Here is a 20,976-nt window from a genome sequence, read left to right as displayed (position 1 = left end):
CTTACTTAAATATAAATACATTTTTACATGATATGAATAGCTTACATAAATGTTAATTAGTTTAGAGTCAGTAAGAAAATATAATTAAGCAGGTGATTCCAGGTGTAGGTATTTGATGAAAGGTACGTTATGAACAGAAATTTTATTTCAAATGTCCTATTGATCTAGACAGGAAAAGGTTTGTATATCAATGTACTTAAAGCATTTAAAAGTTCTGTTTTATATTGATTGTATATAAAAATATATTTTATATATCTTTTATATTGCAAAACCTTTGCTAGCCTTAAAATAATACTCGGTCATTTTTGAAATTTTAATCAAATCCCCTTTCTAAAATAAGGGGAGTAAAAAAAGAAAAAACGTTTCAAATGACGCACTGCGTGCTGCGTGATGCACCAATCGCGTTTGAAGGAGATATTACAACACCTTGAAAAAAAGTTCAGAAACCTTAAAAGTTGATGCCAAACATGTTATAGATTTGCTTGTGCAAAAAATTTAAATATACATCACAAAAGATACAAAGGATTTCATCGTGTACGTAATAAGAATTTCCCGAAATATGTCTAATATTTTATAATCAACTGCTGCTAATTGGCATGCTGCTAGCCATCTTAAAAGGTTCTCTGTAGATACATGAAGCGCCACGGCAGGCCATGTTGCGTCAGGGCCTATACAATATCGTTTGCGATGTTTCTCATGACGCTTATATGGTAAAATTACTTAACTTGAAGATATGACAAAGTTCACAAAGCATTTATTGTTGTGCCTAGCTGCACCTTTTTCAGAAAAGTGGTAACATGGCGCATGTGACCATGGCTAGATCCATTCCTGATCTATCATAAAATAAATTTATATAAAACTCGATAAAAGAAAGTAGAAAGAAGAGGCGTGTTAGGAGATGATTATGGAAATATAAAATCGAACGTGAACTAGGTTTTAAAAGCACCCAAGGCAGTAAAGGACATTTCATTAAAGTGGTAAGTGGTCTAGATTTCTACCTTTTGATTGATGGAAAACCCTTACGAAGTTATCAAAAGCTTCTACACGTTTAAAATCTCACCGAGGGTTTGCAACTCTCCAGGAAGGAGTTATAAAAGCATAAATCTTGCCGACTTCGTTTCCAGAACCTGTTGTCTTTTTTTATACCGGGACGGCGAGGCGCTGGAATTATTGCGTATAACAAGGTTTAGTTATTTTTAAATTTTAGTCGCTAATTATAACTCGCAGTCGCTTGTTTCATTGGTTGCAGGGGTAAGTTGGATTCGTCGAAACCGTGATTAATACATGCGGGCTGATCATTTGCTAAGAGGCATATTAAAATCGGAATAAGAAAAATGATTTTAACATTGAGTTCGGATCGAAAAATAAAACTTTATTAACCAATCACGTCTCAGAAATTGCAATTATCCGAACCAATTCAGATCATGACGCGTCATGCATGGTCACGTGACAAAAAGCCGGCACATATTCATAAAAAATGGCTGGAACTATAATAGAAATCATTGGAGATTACAATTTTTTTTTGTTTTGTTTTTATTTTTCATAATTTGGAAGATTTTTTTAACATAATAGTAAGTTAACCTTTTTTGGTATCAAAAGAAAGTTGACACTAAAAACGCATCAAGCATAACCAAATGCTGCTACAAGTGCTTTGCTTTTAAAATTTTTGTACCTATGCTTTTTATGCCATATTCAGCCAGCTTAACTAACCACCGGGTAATCGGAATGATGATGGAAATATAATAATGAGAATGACTGCCCTAGTTCGCAAAGAAATCTGATTTTGATCCTCGGGACAGGAAAGAGGAGGGGAAGTGATCTAAAACCTTGGATTGATATTTAGTGCGGAATAAATGATTCGTATGTTAGTTATGTTCTTACAACCATGCACCCTTCTTTCAATATCAAGAAAATTCATCCAAAATGAGATAGCTAACAAACCAACATTCTTAATTAAAACTAACAAGCAGAATCAAGAAAATCACTCGGATTCGTAGAAAGCTAACTAACTTAAATAAATCAAATAAAGACACGGTCATTTCCTATTAACGTCAGTTTCGGTTAAATTAGTCGCATTTATCGGCCTTTCTGTTGTATTGGTAGAACTTGAAAACAATAAATCTAAGTCCTGGGAACGAGGTTGTGTGCTCATTAGACATGGCTTTAAGAACTTTAATAGTGCCAGCCGTGATCGTCTTTTCAATGCAAGAAAGAAAAAATTAAATAAGTGAGAACGCCTACAACACACGTGTTCTTAAAAATGAACCGGGTTCACAGAATCATTTGAGTTGACCCAACATTGTGTCTCGTCATTCTCTGTGAAACCACACTATCTTCACCAGGCATACTTTACAGTGATTTCTATGTTTAATTTTTACCACAATTTAAATCTTATTTAATCCTTTCAAAAATATCTGGAATATCGTCTTTAAATAAAGATATTTAAACATTCATTATTTAAGCACTGGATTTAAACTCACTTTTCCTCACGTTTTTTAAAAGAAGCCAAGTACACGGCCGACTAAAAAGTTTCTTAAAATCACAATTTCGTTTAGGTACGTCAAGATTACCCATTCGACATTCCTCTAGTTCCTTGTCATAGCAGGTAATAACACCTGGATGCCATTTTAATGAAGGAAGTTTTTTACGTAAAAATTTTACAATTCTTAGAAGCAGTATAAGTTTGTTAGTTTAATTGGAAAGCGAGTAGTCAGTTTGCTTATAAAATATTTTCTTATAAAAAACATATAACGAAACAAAATCTATGAAGACTTATAATTTAATGTACATTTGATGCTTTACAAACCGTCTCTGATTATATTAACAAAAATTTCGAGGAAACGACGTGTGGTCTATTCCTAAAAATTTTGGGCAATTTTTGGCAACTTTTCATGCGATCTATGTACTAACCGGGTAATTTGTTGTATAACATTCATTTAGCTTTCAGAAACTTCAAATAGAATGTAAAAATTCGCTGTAGAACTAAAGTTATTGAATTGCAAGCAGGTAGTGGCATGTTGAACAAATTTCAAGCTTATGCCGATGTCACAGAAAATGTAATGACGCACGCAAAAATTTATTGCCGCCATTTTGTTCCTTTTGTGACGTACTATAAGTGTGCCAAGTTTGATTCAATTTGGACAAGCCTATAAAAAGTTTTTAGGAGGGGAGGGGGGTCCCCTGTCATAATATGTTCAGAAACCCCAGGACCGAACAGGGACTAAATAGCGAAAAGATTTTGTGTATAGGTGATGTACGCTAATTAGAGAGACGATAATTAGGAATTAACTTTCCATCAAGCTGTGATTTTAAATACCAAGAGCGAATTACCTATCTCCAATCTCAAATTTCGTGTTTAAATTTATTATATGGTACGGTGACGCCATGTTCATTAAAATGTCTAAAAATCTAAGTAATTAAGTGTTGTACAAAAATAAGAATATTCAAATGAGAATAAATGTTTCGAGTGTTAAGCTACAATGGTGAGCATGGAAAGTTCTTTTATTTCTAAACTTCAATTCAAAACATTTAAGTGCAAACCATACTAATAGGAAAACTAGATATTGTAGATATTCATCAAAGAAATAATTACCCAACCTTCAGCGGTAGTCCATGGCTTTTTTGACGTCATAAAGTTTACGCCCTGTGCTTTTTTATCATGCTTGTTGTAGCATATAATGCTATCATTAAATGTGGTAATAGTAAAAGCCATAACAGACGTAAAAGAAATTTATTCATCCCTTACATGACGTATTTTAGCTACACAATTATCTCTCTATTAGACAATTAATTTGTTAATATAGATTGCATGGAATCTGTTTGTAGCTAAGGTAACGAAATTTACTAGAACGTAGAGATGATATTGTATGACGCAAATAAATGGCATTGGTGTAAATCTTACAATCAGTTAGATATAAATAAATAAATTCATTAAAAATCAATACACGTCTACATACATAAACGTTAATATACACCTTAAATTGCTTATGTCTCGCCTATTTTGTAATTTTAATATCTATAAAAACTTTAAGGCGTGTCATGTAAATATGCTTGACTGACTTTTGATCTCGTTTGCAAGTTTGTAGAACCTACTGAGCTTTCGTGTTCATGTCTCATGCATATTGTATTGCAAACAAGATAGATCTTCCACAATCTTAGATATTAGGCATTGCTCGAAACCACGTCTTGAATATGTAAAAAACTTTCTCCACCGTAGTTAAATTTTCTCCACCATAGGTACATTTTCTCCACCAAAGCTAAGTTTTAATAAAAATAAAGACATTTAAGATGTACAATAAAATAAAATATGACAAGCTTTGTATTGTATTTTATTTGCACATTTTAAATGTTCTTATTGCCAATCAAACTACCGTTGTAGAAATAGTTAGAAGTTAAAGTTTAGAATTTCTGTAAGCTTGTACTTTGGAGGTTTCATTGCTGAGACCTGAGTAAGTGATCTCCCGACATATTAAAAATTAGGGTAAACACAAAAATTAATTAATGTCGTTTATCAGAGAGTTAGAACAAAGCATCAAATTTTATTAAGGATATGTAAAGTAGTTGCAAATGGAAGAAATAAAGGCATGAATAATTTGAACTGTTATTACGTTGTATAATACGTACTATTTTGCAGAATGATTAGCTCTCAGACAGTTAAAATTAGACTCAATCGGATTTTTAACCGATTTTCAAATATTATCTAAGTTATCTAAGATCTGTCAATTCTTTTTATCCATATACAATTTTGTAGGAAACAGACATAGATAACTTATAATCAGACATGGATGCTTTGGAGAAAATTTAAGCTCCTATTGACGTCAAAGAAATATGCTATCATTTAGTATTTTTTACGCCGGTAAACGCCTATACAGTAGACTTATCATGGGAGAGCCTTTAGGTAAGAAGAATAAGCCTCCTTCCCTGATGCCATAATATACTCAAACTTTCTGGATTCAACGCAGAATCACAAAGATGATAAATTTAAACATTAGCACTAAATGTATCATGAACATGATTAACTAAGATATACCTCACATTTTCAAGTACAAATTTTGTTATCTAAATGATTATTTAGATTGGAGGAAATTGAAAATAACGAATAATGAGATTTACTGCTGCCATTTTTGCTAACATAAAAATTAGTCATAAAATTACAATGTTGGCTTTCATGTTGGCTTAAATTCAAAATTGATAAAAAATTCGAAAGCAAAACAACAGCTTTATGATTCAAATTTGTGTAGTTTATCAGGCGTAGCTATATAATTTTTTTGTAACTGAAAGGATCTCGTAAAAACACTCAAAAAAGTTACTGGACCTTATGACAATTTGAAACTATTAACAATATCTCAATATATTAAAATATATCTAATTAGCCATATTTTAAATGAATCAATGGAACAAACAGAAAAAAGCACTTTGCCTACCTATTGATAAAAATTAGGCTCGTTGAATACGAAAAATATCCATCATATTGCATTCAGTACTGTGTAGTAAATATAAAAACTAACAAAGAATGCTCGAAGAAGCAAAACATAATAACTTAAAGCTTACCTACCGCGAAAAAACTAATTAATTTCATTTATATAATAATAGGCCAGTTCCGTGTGTCTGTAACAGGCAAAGTGGATGTATTGTTTTTTCTAAAGAAACAGCCGCGGTAACATGTCACTTTTGCTAAAATTTTATTTTTATTCTATCTTTTGATTGCTTTAAAATCTTTGTTTTAAAAAAGTCACGATTAATTTATTTTATTGTTCTCATAAAAACCTTTGTGTAATGATGTGAACTTTATTTCACAAAAGTCACGGGTAATTAATTTTTATTGTTCCTTAAAGCACGTGTCTGTTGTTTACTGTTATATGAAAAACATATCTGTTTTATTTATTTCCTCAACAAAGCGTTTTTGACAAAAAGAGCAATGAATTTCGCTGTTTTTTTTTATTCGGTATCTATAGTGGATTCTTCCACGGGACTAAATACTAGTAATGAAAATAATGTTAATTCCATATGAAGGAGTGTAAAAAGTTGTCTACAAATATTTTTTTGAAAAATTTGGATTGGTTCTTAAGATTTGTAAATTTAAAGTTTCACTAATTATGCCTGACATCATGAACTAACTCTGGGTGAGGTGTTAAATTCAAGACGTCATAACTTCGCATAATTAGAGAACATACATATCAAGAAACAATAAGGATTTTTAAAAAAAAATTTAAAAAATTCTAAATAACTTTTAAGGGTCTTTCATGCGAGAGTTTAGCTTGATTTTTCGCAGGAGGTAAGCTTTAATCTTTTGAAGAGCTCAGTAGCTATAACTTCTTTTAAAGAAAGAATATTAGTACCTAAAAATTACCAACACAAAGCTTTCAGCGTGTCTGTTAATCCTTTCAGTTCCACACCCACTTCCGTGATTAGGTAGTGAAAATGAATTGATTTTTATTTTCAAGTTTGTCCACTAAATGTAAATTTAATTAATTTTAATAATCATAGATCGTGGTATTGTTGATTGCAAGTTCTTGTAGTGAGTCACGGCTGTTATACATTACCAATGTTACATGTGTAATTTCAGAGTACTACATATTTCACATTCGGTACACTTTGAACATATGAATCATATCTAATGCAATTCAAATTGCCAAATGTAATTGTGCCTGTTTAATGATGACGGTTATTTGCCGGTAATGAATGAAGCCAATTTCAGGCAATGCATGTGAGAAGCTGGAGCAACAATCAATGTGAGAAGTTGGCGGGTCATGTAAGATATTTGTTATTCTTTTTTTTTTAATTTAAAATTGAAACTTTTTTTATGTAGTTTGTATATATCTCGTGTTCTTAAATTACCGCTTAAATTCTGCCACTGCGACATTCAGAAATTAGTAGCCCCTAATCAATTGCAGTCCAAGCAAGTTTTTTCAACAAAAATATGATATATTCGATATTATAGCTAGCTAAAGATAGTAACTACAACTAGCGGCAGATGAATCTCCGTGTATTTTTGACGAGCTAACGACTAGTTATAATATGAAAGCTTTCTTGTTTTGAAACAACTTATCATTTTTTGTTATATATTTTCGCACAAAAATATTTGAAATGCGACTGTAAATTATTTTTAAATTGCAATTTCTATCTATCTCTTATTTCATAAGGGCATTTTTTATAATTATGATATTGACGCAGCGTTGAGCCAGAGTTACACAAGAAATAATATTTGATATAGTGTTTAATATAATATTTGATAATATTGTGTAAATCTCATCCTCGTCCCCAGTGTTTGTTGCTTATGCCTAAGCCGCTAACGCTTACTTGACGGCTAAACTAGACCATGGTACAGCCTGCTTTTCATAACCCCGTATATGGGTTACTATAAATAATTAATGAGTTTGTCTCGCTGTTACAGTTTCCCTGGCTAGTAAAAGCATTTTGATCGAGTCCTTCACACATGGCGGGGACGATGTCTTTTGGTTGTTTATGTTTTTTAACGCTTGACTTTAGAAAGTTTTATTTTAAACCAAGTTATTTGTTTACCCTGAAACTATACTTTATAGTAATTAAATCTTTTAAGCAGCATTATTTATCAATTATCAACAAAATGTGGTAATGATAAAGCTGATTTTGTTGGGACAACCTAGCTCAACTTAGCTGCTGTTTTACAAGTCAGAATGTGTAAGTCTTAGATTGTGGCATGTAGCTAGTTATATGTTCAATAAGGAAGCAAAACTAAAGCTAGCTAAGTATAAAATATGTTTTCAATGCCTTATAAATGTTAGCTAGCTGAATAATTTTTTAAAGCAACCTAGTTAAAAATATCAGGTTTAAATTTGGGTCAAAATTAACATAATGCTTAGCAAACTATAGTCCTTATATCTGTTATATCGATATGTTCTCTTCCTTTCCCTCGGCTATCAACTTTCCTAGTTAAACTATAGTTTGCTATAAGCAATATATACTGCGTTTAAGCAGCAATATAATGTGACATGAAGTGTCAAGGTCTTGTTTACATTTCCTGAACTGTGTTGGTAAAATAAAGGTGCTAGGTGCCAAAAATAATTAGCTACGAAACTTGTATTCAGAAAGGCCTTAGCAATTTAATGCTTGACCCAAGAGATGACCAATCTGCTATCACTTAAATGTGTTACATATTGTATAGCATTAGCCATTCAATAATTACGTAGCACCCAAATTGGTCATTTTTTTACGACTCCCCACCTCTTGTAACCAATCGCAACAAATCTAGTACTGCACACAGCCCTTTTTACTTAATCTTTAAAATTTTAGGAGCTGATCTATTCATTTCCATAGAAAGAAATTCAAGATGTACATAGATCGTATACTAAAATTACTAAACATATCAGACATACATAAAAACTAAATTTTCAAAACAGTGCTTAACAAATATGATCACACCCTACCCCTCAGGCATTATGTAATTATTAAATGGCCCCTTTAGCTATATAATTTTTTTCTTTGGTTTGTATGTTTTTAACTGTAATTCTTTTTGTGGTGTTGATTGACTGGAGTTGATACATTTTGCGCAAGTGTGTCGTTCTGCTTGCTAGTTTAAACTTGTTGAACTTGTTAAGCAGTCACATCAGTTGTTTATAATAATTTAAAGACGCATTTAGCTGGTCTGACTAAAACTATACTTTTGGAAGAGCACTTGTTTTTTTAAGTAGAATAATGAATATTTTTTTTTATTTAGTAATTGCTTACTATGCCTGCCTATGTACATGTTAGCCATATTAGCTAGCTAGCTACATTTATTTTCTCATCCAGCTAAATTGCCAGATTTATGTTTTTTACTCAGCTTTAAGAAGAACCTTCATTTTCATTTAAAATGTCAACAATGGAAACCCGCCAGAATAACATCTTTTATTAAAATATTTACTGTTTAGCTCACCCTTTGCGGGGCACGAGGTTGGTGTAAATCTATTATTATCTATAATAAAAGCATTTAATAAAATCGAAGATCTTTGAGTGCTTATTTTGACCATTTTATATTAAATTGAAAAAAATTAATATAAAAATCGAACAAATGGGAAACGGGAAAAATATATATATATATATATATATTCATATATATTTTTTCAATACTGTAAGTAGATTGATTTTTAAAATGACTGAACTATAATTGAACTATAATTTTGGACAAGTTATCATTATTTTTTGAAGGGTTTTTAAGAAAACAGAACGTAAGGTACTATAGGTATCAGTCTTGCCCTTAGCTTGTTTTTATTTTTAATAAAAATTGTTTTGAAATCTTTGTCTAAACTTCGTAATAAGTTGGTGCTTAAAAATATTTTGTTTGAATTTTCTTTAAAAGGCATGCAGAAACTGCTTAACCCTATTCGGTCCGGGGTTTTTCGAACATACTATGACCGGGGGGGGGGGGGCGGATTCCGCCCCCCCTCAATAACTTTTCATAGGGTTGTTCAAATTGAATCAAACTTGGCACACTTATGGTACGTCATAAAAGGAACAAAATGGCGCCAAAAAAATTTCCTTGCGTCAGCACATTTTCTGTGACGTCATCAAAAGCTTAAAAATTGTGAAAAATGCCACTATCTGCTTAAAATATAATTACTTTTGTTCTAGAGCGAATTTTTACATTCTGTTTGAAGTTTCTCAAAGCTAAATAAAAGTTATTTAAGATATCTTTCGGTTTTTACATGGATCGGATGAAAAATTGCCAAAAATTGCCCGAAAATCCGTTTTTTTCCGATTTTCGGGTAAAATCCGACAAAATCGGGAAATCGGATTGGTCACGTGTTCAAATTATACCAAATGATTCTTCTTGATGAAACAAAGTTGTGTTGCAAGTTTCAAGTTCTAAGGATAATCCTAACAGGAGTTATTATATTTTCCCCATTATAAGGATTTCATAGAGATTTTTAGGGGTAGTTTCGAGTAATGGCCAATATCAAAGCCTCTGAAAGGTATGGGATCTAAAAAATTAGCATGCAGGTGTCTAATAGATAAATGTTGAAACTCAGTAAGTATCATAGCCATATAACAAAGCAATCAGGAGTTATTAAAAAAAAACCGTCAGGGGGGGCGGAATCCGCCCCCCCCCCGGACCGAATAGGGTTAAAGATTAAAATATGAAACTAACATATATCACATGTGAGTTTGATAGTGAGGTTCAACCAATCATGGTTTGATAGTTTTAATTTCTCGTGGAAAGTGTAGAAGTTTGTTGACAATTTTATACTCAATTTATTTCTACTAGTTGCTTTTGGTATATTAAAAATCTACAGCCTTAGTTGGATTTAAGGATACTGTAATGGTATAGAAATATTTTTTTACGAAAATTTTTTTTTTTCAAAAATAGGTGGAGATTGATATTCTCTAACATAATATAAATTTTTTTAAAAAAAAACGAACGACGCGCTTTTTCGAAAAAATGTGACAAAACATTGCTGCTATGGTAATGCTAAAGTTCGCTTGACACCTTCTGCACATCTTTGAATAGGCTATTGTTGTAAAGGTTATGTTGTGAAAAACCCTTTTACGAGGAATTTTAGATGTTCGTTTTTCACGATGCATACATGACTTAAAATGTCCGAAGCTTCCCTCCACGATGGAGAAACTCAACAACTTTGCACACGTGCTCATCAATACGTGCTGCAAATAACCTTGTTACAATTTATGTATATTTGATTATTTAAAGAAAAAGACAAGTTAAAAACAAAAAAGCGAGCAAAAATTCATTTTTTCACAAATTTTTTAAAAAAAAACGAACGACGCGCTTTTTCGAAAAAATGTGACAAAACATTGCTGCTATGGTAATGCTAAAGTGATTGATAAATATGACGCAGAAAAAAAATAAAACGGAGGGAGTTTCGGACGTTTTAGTGAAAAACAAAGATGTGGATTTATGGCTACCTGGAAAAATAACTAAATTTCATATTTATATTATCCTATAGACAATTTAATTTGCTTTTATATTCAATAAATAATTTTAAAGAAAAAAACATAATTTTTGAGAAATAATGAATATACTGAATATGTGTCTAAACACTTACAGTATCCTTAAGTCTCTGTTTATAATATTGCCTGAAGGGAAAATAAGTTCAGTACGGATTACGATTTAACAAGGCAAGCTATTTTAGTACATTGTGTCGTCGTCATTCGTTAATCACATGTATTTTTTCTGAATGAACAGCAACAAGACTTCTAGTTTCTTGAGATCACATATCACCTGCAATTTCGTCAAACGTAAAAAATTACCCCTGCAACCTGATAAGTATTGCCAGTGGCTAATAACAGAAATCAAGCGAGTGAACAATAGCACGTGTTTTTGTCCAATTATTACTTTACAGCAGAATTTACTGGCCATCAATTTGACCTATTAATTTAATTACTTAGCCACTTATCACGAGTTACAGTACCTTTGACACGTCGACAACTCAAGGACATTTTGTTGCCAGAAAGTAAAATTTCATATTAATTTTTTCATATTGCTTTTTTTTTCAACTGGGTACGAACTAATTACTTTTGATGTTTAACATTGAATAAACTTGCAGCGACTTTTTTACAACCTTATCAATCTACAATCTGTTTGAAATGAAAAGAGACATGTTGATATAATGCAATTCCCAACAATTACTATTCTAAAAATAACTATTCTGATCTTTTTCTTACAATCTGACTTTCTTTAGATAATATGGATATAAAAAATAGTGTAACAATAAACGATAAACTCAAAAAGAAGATGCTATAAGATATTAAAAGTGCTTTTTTTTTCATTTTTGAAGAACACAAACATTAGAGGTCCTCAACGGCAAACGTTTCATATGTAAGAATACATAGAGTTGTCAGTAGAAAAAAAATTTAGAACCTCGCAATTGAACATTGAACATGCATACACTAGAGACGAAGTTTAACATTCATTAAACATAAAATGACCATGTGACGTATGATAGTGCAACTTATGTTCCATAGCTGTATTAAAAATAAAAAAAACAGATCAAATCTCCAGTGTTGTATGCTTTTTTTTGTTATTGAATTTCCGAGGATTGAATTTATACACTATAAGCACTCGTTGGTGATATTGTTTTTGTTTTCAATTTATATGTCCTTCTTCCCTTACACGTTTGGTTTTATGATAGCCACATACAGGATCGGATACTTAAGTTCAAATTACTTTATTAACAATCCTACCCATTCGGTGTAAAGAAGAAAATTGCAAAAAATAATGATAAATGATATGATTTAACATCTCAACATTCAGAACATCCGTAATAATTCTCCGTCCTATTATTTACACAGATTTTCTTGAAGTAATTAGATATAAATAATAAATCATTAAAAACCTTCCATTTTACCTGGTATGTGTTAGGAGTTGGAAAGTGATGCAAAAAACAAGAAGTATAATTAAGGAAGTTTAATGGCTAATGACTAGTACAGTCATTAGCCATTGGAAAATCGACAGAAATTTTCCCATCGTTATTCCCAGCCACCATCTTTACAGACGGGCAAAAAAGTATCAATTTTTTCTATGTTTTATTAGTAGAAAAGCAAAATAAATACGCCAATATCAGTCTTAATTTAGTCCTAATAGCTGCATATAGTACATGTTAAAGTTAGGAGTTATTTCTGAGCACAATGAAGAACGCATTGAAAGATAAGTAATTCTTCCAAGAGAAAGAAATCTTGGCATATCTACCAAATGTTTACATAAAAAATTTCCTTTTGTGTGTATAGACTTGTAGAATATGATAATGTGACTTCTGTATAAATCCTATGTAATTCTTTTTTGTTTATTGTTGCATGTCTTAAAGAAAGTGCTAACAAATGAACAAATAAAATGTAAAATAAAAATAGATTTAACAATTGACGTCCTCATAGGATTAATAACATTATCAAAAACCTTTTGTCAGATATTAGCAAGAAAACCTGTTCGCTTTAACACACGATCCGATCCTATAAATCAACTAAAATCTAACCCTGACAATTTGCAAAGCAAGGAAAAATAACTTGTGCCGAAAATAAAGAAAGTCTTCAAAAGGTGAACAATTAAGAATGCACTACAACAAATGAATTCTTGCTCCTTATAAGTAGCTATTTGAACATTCTTTGGTTAGAAAATAGTCGATAAAACACTTTAGGACGAAATAAGGCTAAAAATTTTGAGAAATTAATTGGGCTGAGAAAAACGCTGAAAAAATTCAGCTGAGAAAATTAATAGACTTTTACGTAGCTATAACAGAGTGAAGACATAAAATAAGAAAGATTTAGTGTCTTCCCTTGAGGCCACCATTTTAAGCCCAAGGGTTATGCAATTTTAAAAATTCATGGTTCAAATAATGTAAAAAACTGCAAATCATGCATTACAAATCTTATTGTTGGTTGTGATTCTTAAAGAAATGGCAAATTATTTGAGGATTAAATTATCAAAATTTTGAGAAACTTCAGGTTCAACCACTTGTTTAGGTATCTTATAAGAGATTGTGTTTGATATAATAAAACAAAAAAGCAACAAAACTTTCATTTCCACCACATTGCATTAAGAATTGCTTCTTGACCATGTGAATCCTTCTTATTAGTACAAAAGCCGCAACGTAAATCATACCACTGATGAGATCCTCAATGCAACAACTTCAATAAATACATAGATGACTAAACTCTAGGAATTTGCATGTGATAAAATTGTAATATAGATATTTAGACAGTTAGCTAGCTAGCAAAAAACAGCATAGCTAGCTGCCGTAACAAATATATATGCCTAGTTTCACGGAAAAATAATTTATAGAGCATACTCCAAGCTCAACTCAGACAGTTCAGGTTCGTTGTCGTGTCTTATATTTTCTGTTGAATTTAGAAATAAAACCTGTTCTTGCAGCAAGAACAGGTTTTATTTTAAAGCGATACTTCGCGGGCCAATGTAAACAAAGTTTGCATTGGCTCGCGTTTAGTTTACATTAGTTTCAACTTTTTATTTGGCAGAAATTAGGAGATTTATTACAGGCTTTCAAATTTATTCTAAGTTTTTCAGTCTTATTTTAATTATGTCGCAACTACTTCTTGTTATTGCTTTTGTTGTTGTTTGTGTTGTTATTATTGTTGTAAGTTGCATTGTTGTTGTTTAAATATTTTCGATCTGCTCCTTTTGCGTTGCAAAAAAGCATGGTTGCACGACTATTACTTTTCTGTTACAATTTTCCCCCTGGTAAGGATGACCAAGGGAGGAATGTTAATAAAAATTATTGTTATCGCTACCATCATTCATCGGATTGTTTATGTAAAGTATTTCGCAAGGAAAGATACTTAAGGTAATTCAAAATTATTGTGTGAACAACCTTCTATACATTTTTATCAAAGTAAAAAAAAAGTTTTGAACTAACTCGAGAACTTTTTAACTGCAGCAGTCATTATGCATGTTATGAACTTTTTAGGATTAAAAAGAAATATCTTTTCTAGCAGCATGGTATTGTGTTTTTTAACAGGTCTTTGAAGTGGCCTCGTGTTGTGTATGTTCGATGTTATTATGACTACAGGTTATGTGTATTACTTTTCATTAAACGTGTTGTGTTAGTAGATCAATAACTGATTATAGCCCTTTACAACTTCTGCAAGATTTAGACGCCAGAAAACTTTTAATACGGTTACCAACTAGTATGTTTTTGTCTCTGCATGACATATTTAGACTTTTGATGTCGGTACTTAAAAGTAAAAAAAGAGCTATAAAACGTAATTTTAAGTATTGCTTTTTTATTACGATTCCTAAATTAAAATTAAATTGGTTGAGCTAGCTAATTCATCTTAGAGCTGATATTTTTAGAAATAAATCTCTTTAATATAAATCGGTAGAGCCCATGTATTTTTGCCTAAGTTCAAGAAGCAGAGAAATTACTATAAAAGACAAAAATAGCTAAAATGCAAAAGCTTTACCATAGTTCAGATTTCAACATTTTTTTATTATTTGGACCTTTTTGAATCTTTTTAGATCATTTTGGTTTTTTTGACTGTGTATGTCCGTGTAGATGGTATCTGAGTATTCTGGTTGTAATATTTTTATATTTTAAAGTAACATAGCATTTATTTTTTTTCTGCTGCTGTTTTATCAACCAGCCATATACAATACCAACAACAAAAATATTGTTAGACACCATTTTCTTACTCAATTATCTGTTAATGAATTTAAAAAATAAAACCTTTTTATGTGATGAGTTGGAAAAGTTCTCCGAAAAAATGTTTCTGACCATGGTTAATGTGGCAGAAGATTTATTTTGATCCAATCTTAAGGTTAAATGTTAAAACAGCATCTTTGTTTACATTTTTCACATATAAAATAATATTTTTCTGTATGCTATTGAATTACATAATATTATGCTAAATAACATATTGATTTTTTTCTGGACCAATAAATTTCATGAAACTCTTCAGAACAACCTGACACGCGCTAGAATTTAAAAGGACGACATGAATAGATTTTCAACTGATCACATTGCGGATTATTTCAACAGAACATAAGAGTTTATCTCACTGTCGGTTTCTACCTCTTATCAGTTAATGACAGCATTACTAAGAAAATGAGGGAAAATTAAATTTTCTATTATCAATTAATCAAGCATTATGTTTTTATTTACCTCGTTTCGATTTGACCCTGTGCTGCATAACGACTCTACAATTTCACTAGCAACGCCGAAAAGACGAGATAATAAGAAAAAAGAGGAATTACAAAAAAATATATATATTAAAAAGGTATTAAAAATATCTGGGTTTTTTTCTCTTATTTGGTCAATTTTTTGGAATCCCTATTGTAGTTAGAATATGAGAAATGTGTGATTCTACCCTTTCTGCTTAAAGTTCAGGATGAGAATAGGATTGATATTTTAGGCAAAATATCTGGTTGAGCAGCTGTTGTGGTTGCACGGTTCTTTTCGCATCTTCCTGAAAAACACAAAAAACAACGACTTTTTGGTAAGCATTGGTTCTTGCTCTAGCTGAAAGCGCATGCACGTAATTTGAGCGTTTGCGTGTAATGCACAATCCGACATCGAGTAACATCGCGTTCCATAGCTCAAAAGAGAGTTTTTAATGCACAGGAACTCCTTCACAGGACTCCAATTGATAACAGTACCATTATAGGAACTAAAGATGCTATCCTGCATGTATAATAACATTATTAAACTGATGCCTTGCTGATTCTTCTGCAAAAAAACACAGCCTAAGGACAAAGAAAAAGAAGGAGAAGCTTCTTTTAAATCTTTCATAACTGTAAAATTAAATGCCAGTTTTCGGGCACAAGTGTTCGAAAATATGTTCACGCCTATTGATTTCTAATAAGCAATTAAAAAAAATTTAATTAATGTTTTTAAAGACGTAGTAAACACACCAACCTCGACCTCAGGGCCTGAAAGATATAGGCATGGTGACTTTAACACCGCTAAATGTGCTGTATTTGGTCAATTAGTCGCCGTCGAGCAAAGAAAGCTAGCAGACAAACTTGTCGTGTAAACAAAGTCTTAAATTAAGCTTTGGCGTAAATAGAAAACCTAACAATATTTCTTCAACAGAATGCAAATTTTTTCTTAGAAAAATATAAAAGCGTTTTATTTATAAACTAAAATGAATGAATTGGTGTGTAATCTAGAAGGAAAGATAGAAAAAAGAGATAAAACTGAGAACTTTTCATTGTACTAAGCTTGGTGAGGATTGGTTGAAAGTAAACAATCTTTATTAACTCTAATTCGTTTGCGCGCTTCACTATAATTTAATGTTTTATTAAATCTTTTAAAGATGGCTGTGAACGCATGGTCGATCTCAGAAAAGTGCTTTGTGGTAAACAAGACCTTTCTACACGTTTTAGGAGATAGTGTTTTGGCGAAGGAATATTGTATGTATTTATCTCTGTAATTCTAAAATCACATAGATAATTACAATAAGAACTCGTAAATTATATAAGATTTTAAAAGAGCTGTGTATACTATATAGCTAGCGTGCTAGCTTAAAAAGAATTGAGATTTGAGCCTGCAGTGTGTTCTTCAAGAACTGTTGGAAAAATTAAATAGTACCTTAATAAAAACTATAAATACATGCCATGACATAAAATGTGGTTGAAAAGATGAGAGAAAAAAAAGCCAATATCCAGTACAATAACCACGTACATTCAGGAAAGAATATTTCAACAAAATAAAGTTGTTTTCACATCCGAAAAATTATAATCCTGCCAAAAATACATTTTGTTCTCTGTCAAACTAAATTCTCCAAATTTCAAGTTTACTTTCACGAACTCTTCTCGGTCCAAAGTTTTGTAAGTATCCATGATTTGTCACAGTACAATATTTTCTCTATTGATAATTGAATAATCTTAAAATGTTTAGCTCTGGTGATTCCTATAAAAAGAACTCCTACAAAAAAATCGTGTATGATAAACGTCAAACTCTGCAATCATATATTACTATTTCACTTTAGTTGAAGCACAAGGTAAATCGAATGGCAATGTACTTTAATGATAAATGGGAGATCAAAATGTTGAAATCTGAACTATGGTGAAGCTTTTGCATTTTAGCTATATTAAATTTTATACATTGCAAAGCTTACAACACTACCTTCTTGAACCAATGTTTAGTGTAAATCTTATAATTCGTGACTGAACCCTTAGTTAACAGTGAGATAATGATAACTCTAGCTATATAACACTTAGTCTCCATTCATTAAGGATATAATTGTAAATTATTAATGTTTGTGATACTTAGGTACTTTTTCTGGACAACTTTAAATCATGGATGTGCGACACTGTACAATAATAGGGAGTATGATTTTTACTAAGCTTTATTCTTCTTTTACTTGATTGCCATTTACAAAACATTTCAATGCGTCACCACTCTTGAAGCATATATTGAAAGGTAGGTGCTGCAGAAAATATACTAGCTGGTTGGATAAGATCTTTATAAAAATTGATCTTGTCTTAGCATCTACGTTTGTAATATGCAATTTTGATCCTTGCCAAACAGTCTTCCATTGTTTCATAAACTTCACACCATAAACTTTTATGGATTTTAACACATCTAATCCATTTTCGTACAACAAGTTCTACAAATTGCTTTAAAAAGTTATTATAATAGCTAATTTTTTTCTCTATTTTTCTCGCGCACGGTTTCACGACTTCATAAGTTTTAACATATCTACCCACATTCACTAGTTATCAATTTATACTGTTTCAATGCACTGTTAAAAGTCATCAAACTTGGAATTCCAATCACAAACACACTTTCGCATCTGCATAGCATCACCAGCTAGATTATAGAATGTTGAGTATCTTTAATAGACATCACTTCTGCTATGCTTTAAAGCAAAATTGACGCAAAAAACTATGCATATTTGTCTAAAATATGGCCACTGTAGTCATTCATTCACCCAAAAAACATTCTTTTTCAAATGTTTATCAAATAAGAAAGTATTGATGTAATTCATCAGCCTGGTTAGCATCATGAACATAGCATTTAATAATGCAGATAAAAACTTTTTTGCCAACAAAAAATGGCAAAGTGCAGGACGCGAAATTTACGGTGAGTCTATATAAGAAAACCAAGTATCCCAGTCTTTTCCATAAAATTTGAAAAAGCGCTAGGGTAAACAATGTCAACCTTTCTTTAAACTTTAAGATACTTAAAGCCATATTATTTTTAAAATTCAGACTTTTCTGTTTTAACTATTAGGGAGAAACTAACCTTGATTTAGAATGTTTTCACTTCATAAAATTTATATTGCAAGAGGGTAGACTAGAAATTCAGATTGTAAAATGATTATTGATTTGTCCAATATTTTTTGCTAATAATTGGAGAAAGATAATTCAAAAGCTGATTCAATAAATGTAATTTTAATTTTATTCACATTTGTCTTGATTTTGCAAGCAGGCAATACGGGTTTTCAGGCAGTCTGATTGGCTTAGCGGTATTTCCTGTCAAGAAAAATGCTTGCCTTAAATGTAAACAAGCACGAAAATCAATTTTCAAGAAGCAGGGGAAATACTTATACATGTAACTCTTACAATATATTTATCTATGAAACAATTCAGAGGGTAGAAAAAACAACAATGCCAAGTTTTACTATTAAAGTACCCAGATTTAGCGTCAATAAATTTGTCATTTCAACATAGCTAATTAACTGTCTAGCTGCAGTGTCCATAAAACGACGATAAGATATCTAGTTTTATCAAAAATACTAAAATAAGGGACGACGAGTTTATAACACAGTTAGGTTCCCAATCATTTTCAAATTCGCTCCTTTAGCTTCTTGGTAACTTAGTCAACACAAAAATATAGGTATATTTCCACCTCTTTTTCCATGTTCTAGAAAATGGACAATGATTCTGCTACTCTGCCAATCAAATGTGCTGGCTGTTTTAAACGAATCAGAAGTCGATATTTCGTTGAAGCACTTAACAAGCCATGGCATGAACGTTGCTTGACGTGCGATGTATGCAATGAAATCTTGTTCAGCTTTGGTAAAACGTTTTACTATAAACATTATAAAAAGCTATGTCGCTGGGACTACATGAGGTAAAACTGCAAGTTCTTTTTTGTGTATTGTTACAAGAATGTCTTTAATTCTTCTAGAAATATTTATGCAAAGTGTGAATTGAAATATTTTAATTCCAAATGGTTTTATTAAGAATGTTTTATTTATGTAAATTGCCAAAAATGAAATTTAAACGCTTTTAGTGAAATATTCGAAATTTAAGTCTTTGGTATGCACTGCAAAAGCCTTACAAAGAAGAATTTCTAATGTTTCTTTATAAAAAAAAATTTTTTCTTTCAAAACTCATGTAGATTTCTTCTATACATGTTTCTTATAAGAATCACTTAAAACAATGAACTGCCATAAAAGTTCTTAGGCGAAGTTGGGTGAAAATTACCTCAATCTTCCATATTGATTAAAAACATCAACTAGCATCTTTTTCAATTTCCTTATCAGTTAGCCGTCTTCTAAAACATCAAACTTAAATATATGATTTCTTCTTTTATAGGCTGTACGTTCGTGGTGGTACCTGTTCCATGTGCGCCTGCGCAATCCCATCAACAGAAAAAGCTTTGAAATTTAAAAACAACACAAACTACCATGTAAAGTGTTTCTCATGTGTAGTCTGTCGTTACAAATTCTCCAAAGGGGATGTTGTTTATATACCACAACCAACAATGGTACTGTGTCACCAACATGGGATAGAATACAATTTTCTTTGCTCTTTGAGCTCAGTCACATCATTGTTACATCCTAAATCATGCTGACAAAGCTATACCTCAAAGCAACAACTACTCTCACGGACCAGAAATATTTGTGAATACGCATTTTTTTCAAAATAAAGCAGGGCCTGGTTTTATCCCAATTGATTTTATTGCAATTGACACCTTCGTTTGATCCTGCTGTGAAGGGAGTGACCATTCCGTGGATAAGTTTTTACTTTTACTGCGTATTACAATATGTTTAAACGAAGTAGAAAGAAACAGTCGCTATCTTTCCTTTCCACACAATCGTAGAGAGTAGAGAGAAATTGTAGCACCAGCTCTCATACAGACGTTTTTGCACATATTTTGCTCCTTTCATTATGTTTAACAAAATAATTACCCATGTTTTGTTTCTGGATAGCAAGTAAGGCAAAGAAAATTTATGTTAGCTAGCCCAGAACTCCAATGTTAGCTAGCCTCGAACTCCAACGTTGTAAAACAATTAGTAAAAGTAGTTTTTCTTTTATCTTTTCGGATGGAGAAATATGGTCGGAAAAAGTACCAGAATAAGGTTATCAGACCTAGGGGTACATACCAACTTATAGAATCCTTACTTTTGTAATCTGTCATTTCAGATGACATCTTAATCTAGAGTAAGTACAGAAAAAAAAATTAATCGTCAGCACAATGATGCGACAGCACACTAATCTTAGTTTATTTTTTTAGTTTTGCTTTGTTTTTAGCAAAAAAAATTGTGATGGAAAGGGATTTAATTTCAAAACTGTTTATGGAAATACATTATCATTTATTA

The 20,976-nt window shown here is 31.4% G+C and overlaps 1 protein-coding gene across 1 annotated transcript; it reads left to right on the top strand.

Annotated features, from left to right (window-relative positions):
- The first annotated feature begins 14,049 nt into the window (after positions 1-14,049).
- LOC130626067 (LIM domain only protein 3-like) lies at positions 14,050-20,976 on the top strand. Its single transcript, XM_057441174.1, has 3 exons — positions 14,050-14,267; positions 19,297-19,502; positions 19,970-20,976. Exons 2-3 carry the CDS (start codon positions 19,300-19,302, stop codon positions 20,226-20,228), a joined length of 462 nt encoding a protein of 153 aa, XP_057297157.1. The 5' UTR covers positions 14,050-14,267; positions 19,297-19,299; the 3' UTR covers positions 20,229-20,976.

This window comes from Hydractinia symbiolongicarpus, chromosome 14 (assembly GCF_029227915.1).
Source record: "Hydractinia symbiolongicarpus strain clone_291-10 chromosome 14, HSymV2.1, whole genome shotgun sequence".
NCBI lineage: Eukaryota > Metazoa > Cnidaria > Hydrozoa > Anthoathecata > Hydractiniidae > Hydractinia > Hydractinia symbiolongicarpus.
Note: the sequence above shows the minus strand (reverse complement) of the source record. Positions and strands in the feature narration are given on the sequence as shown.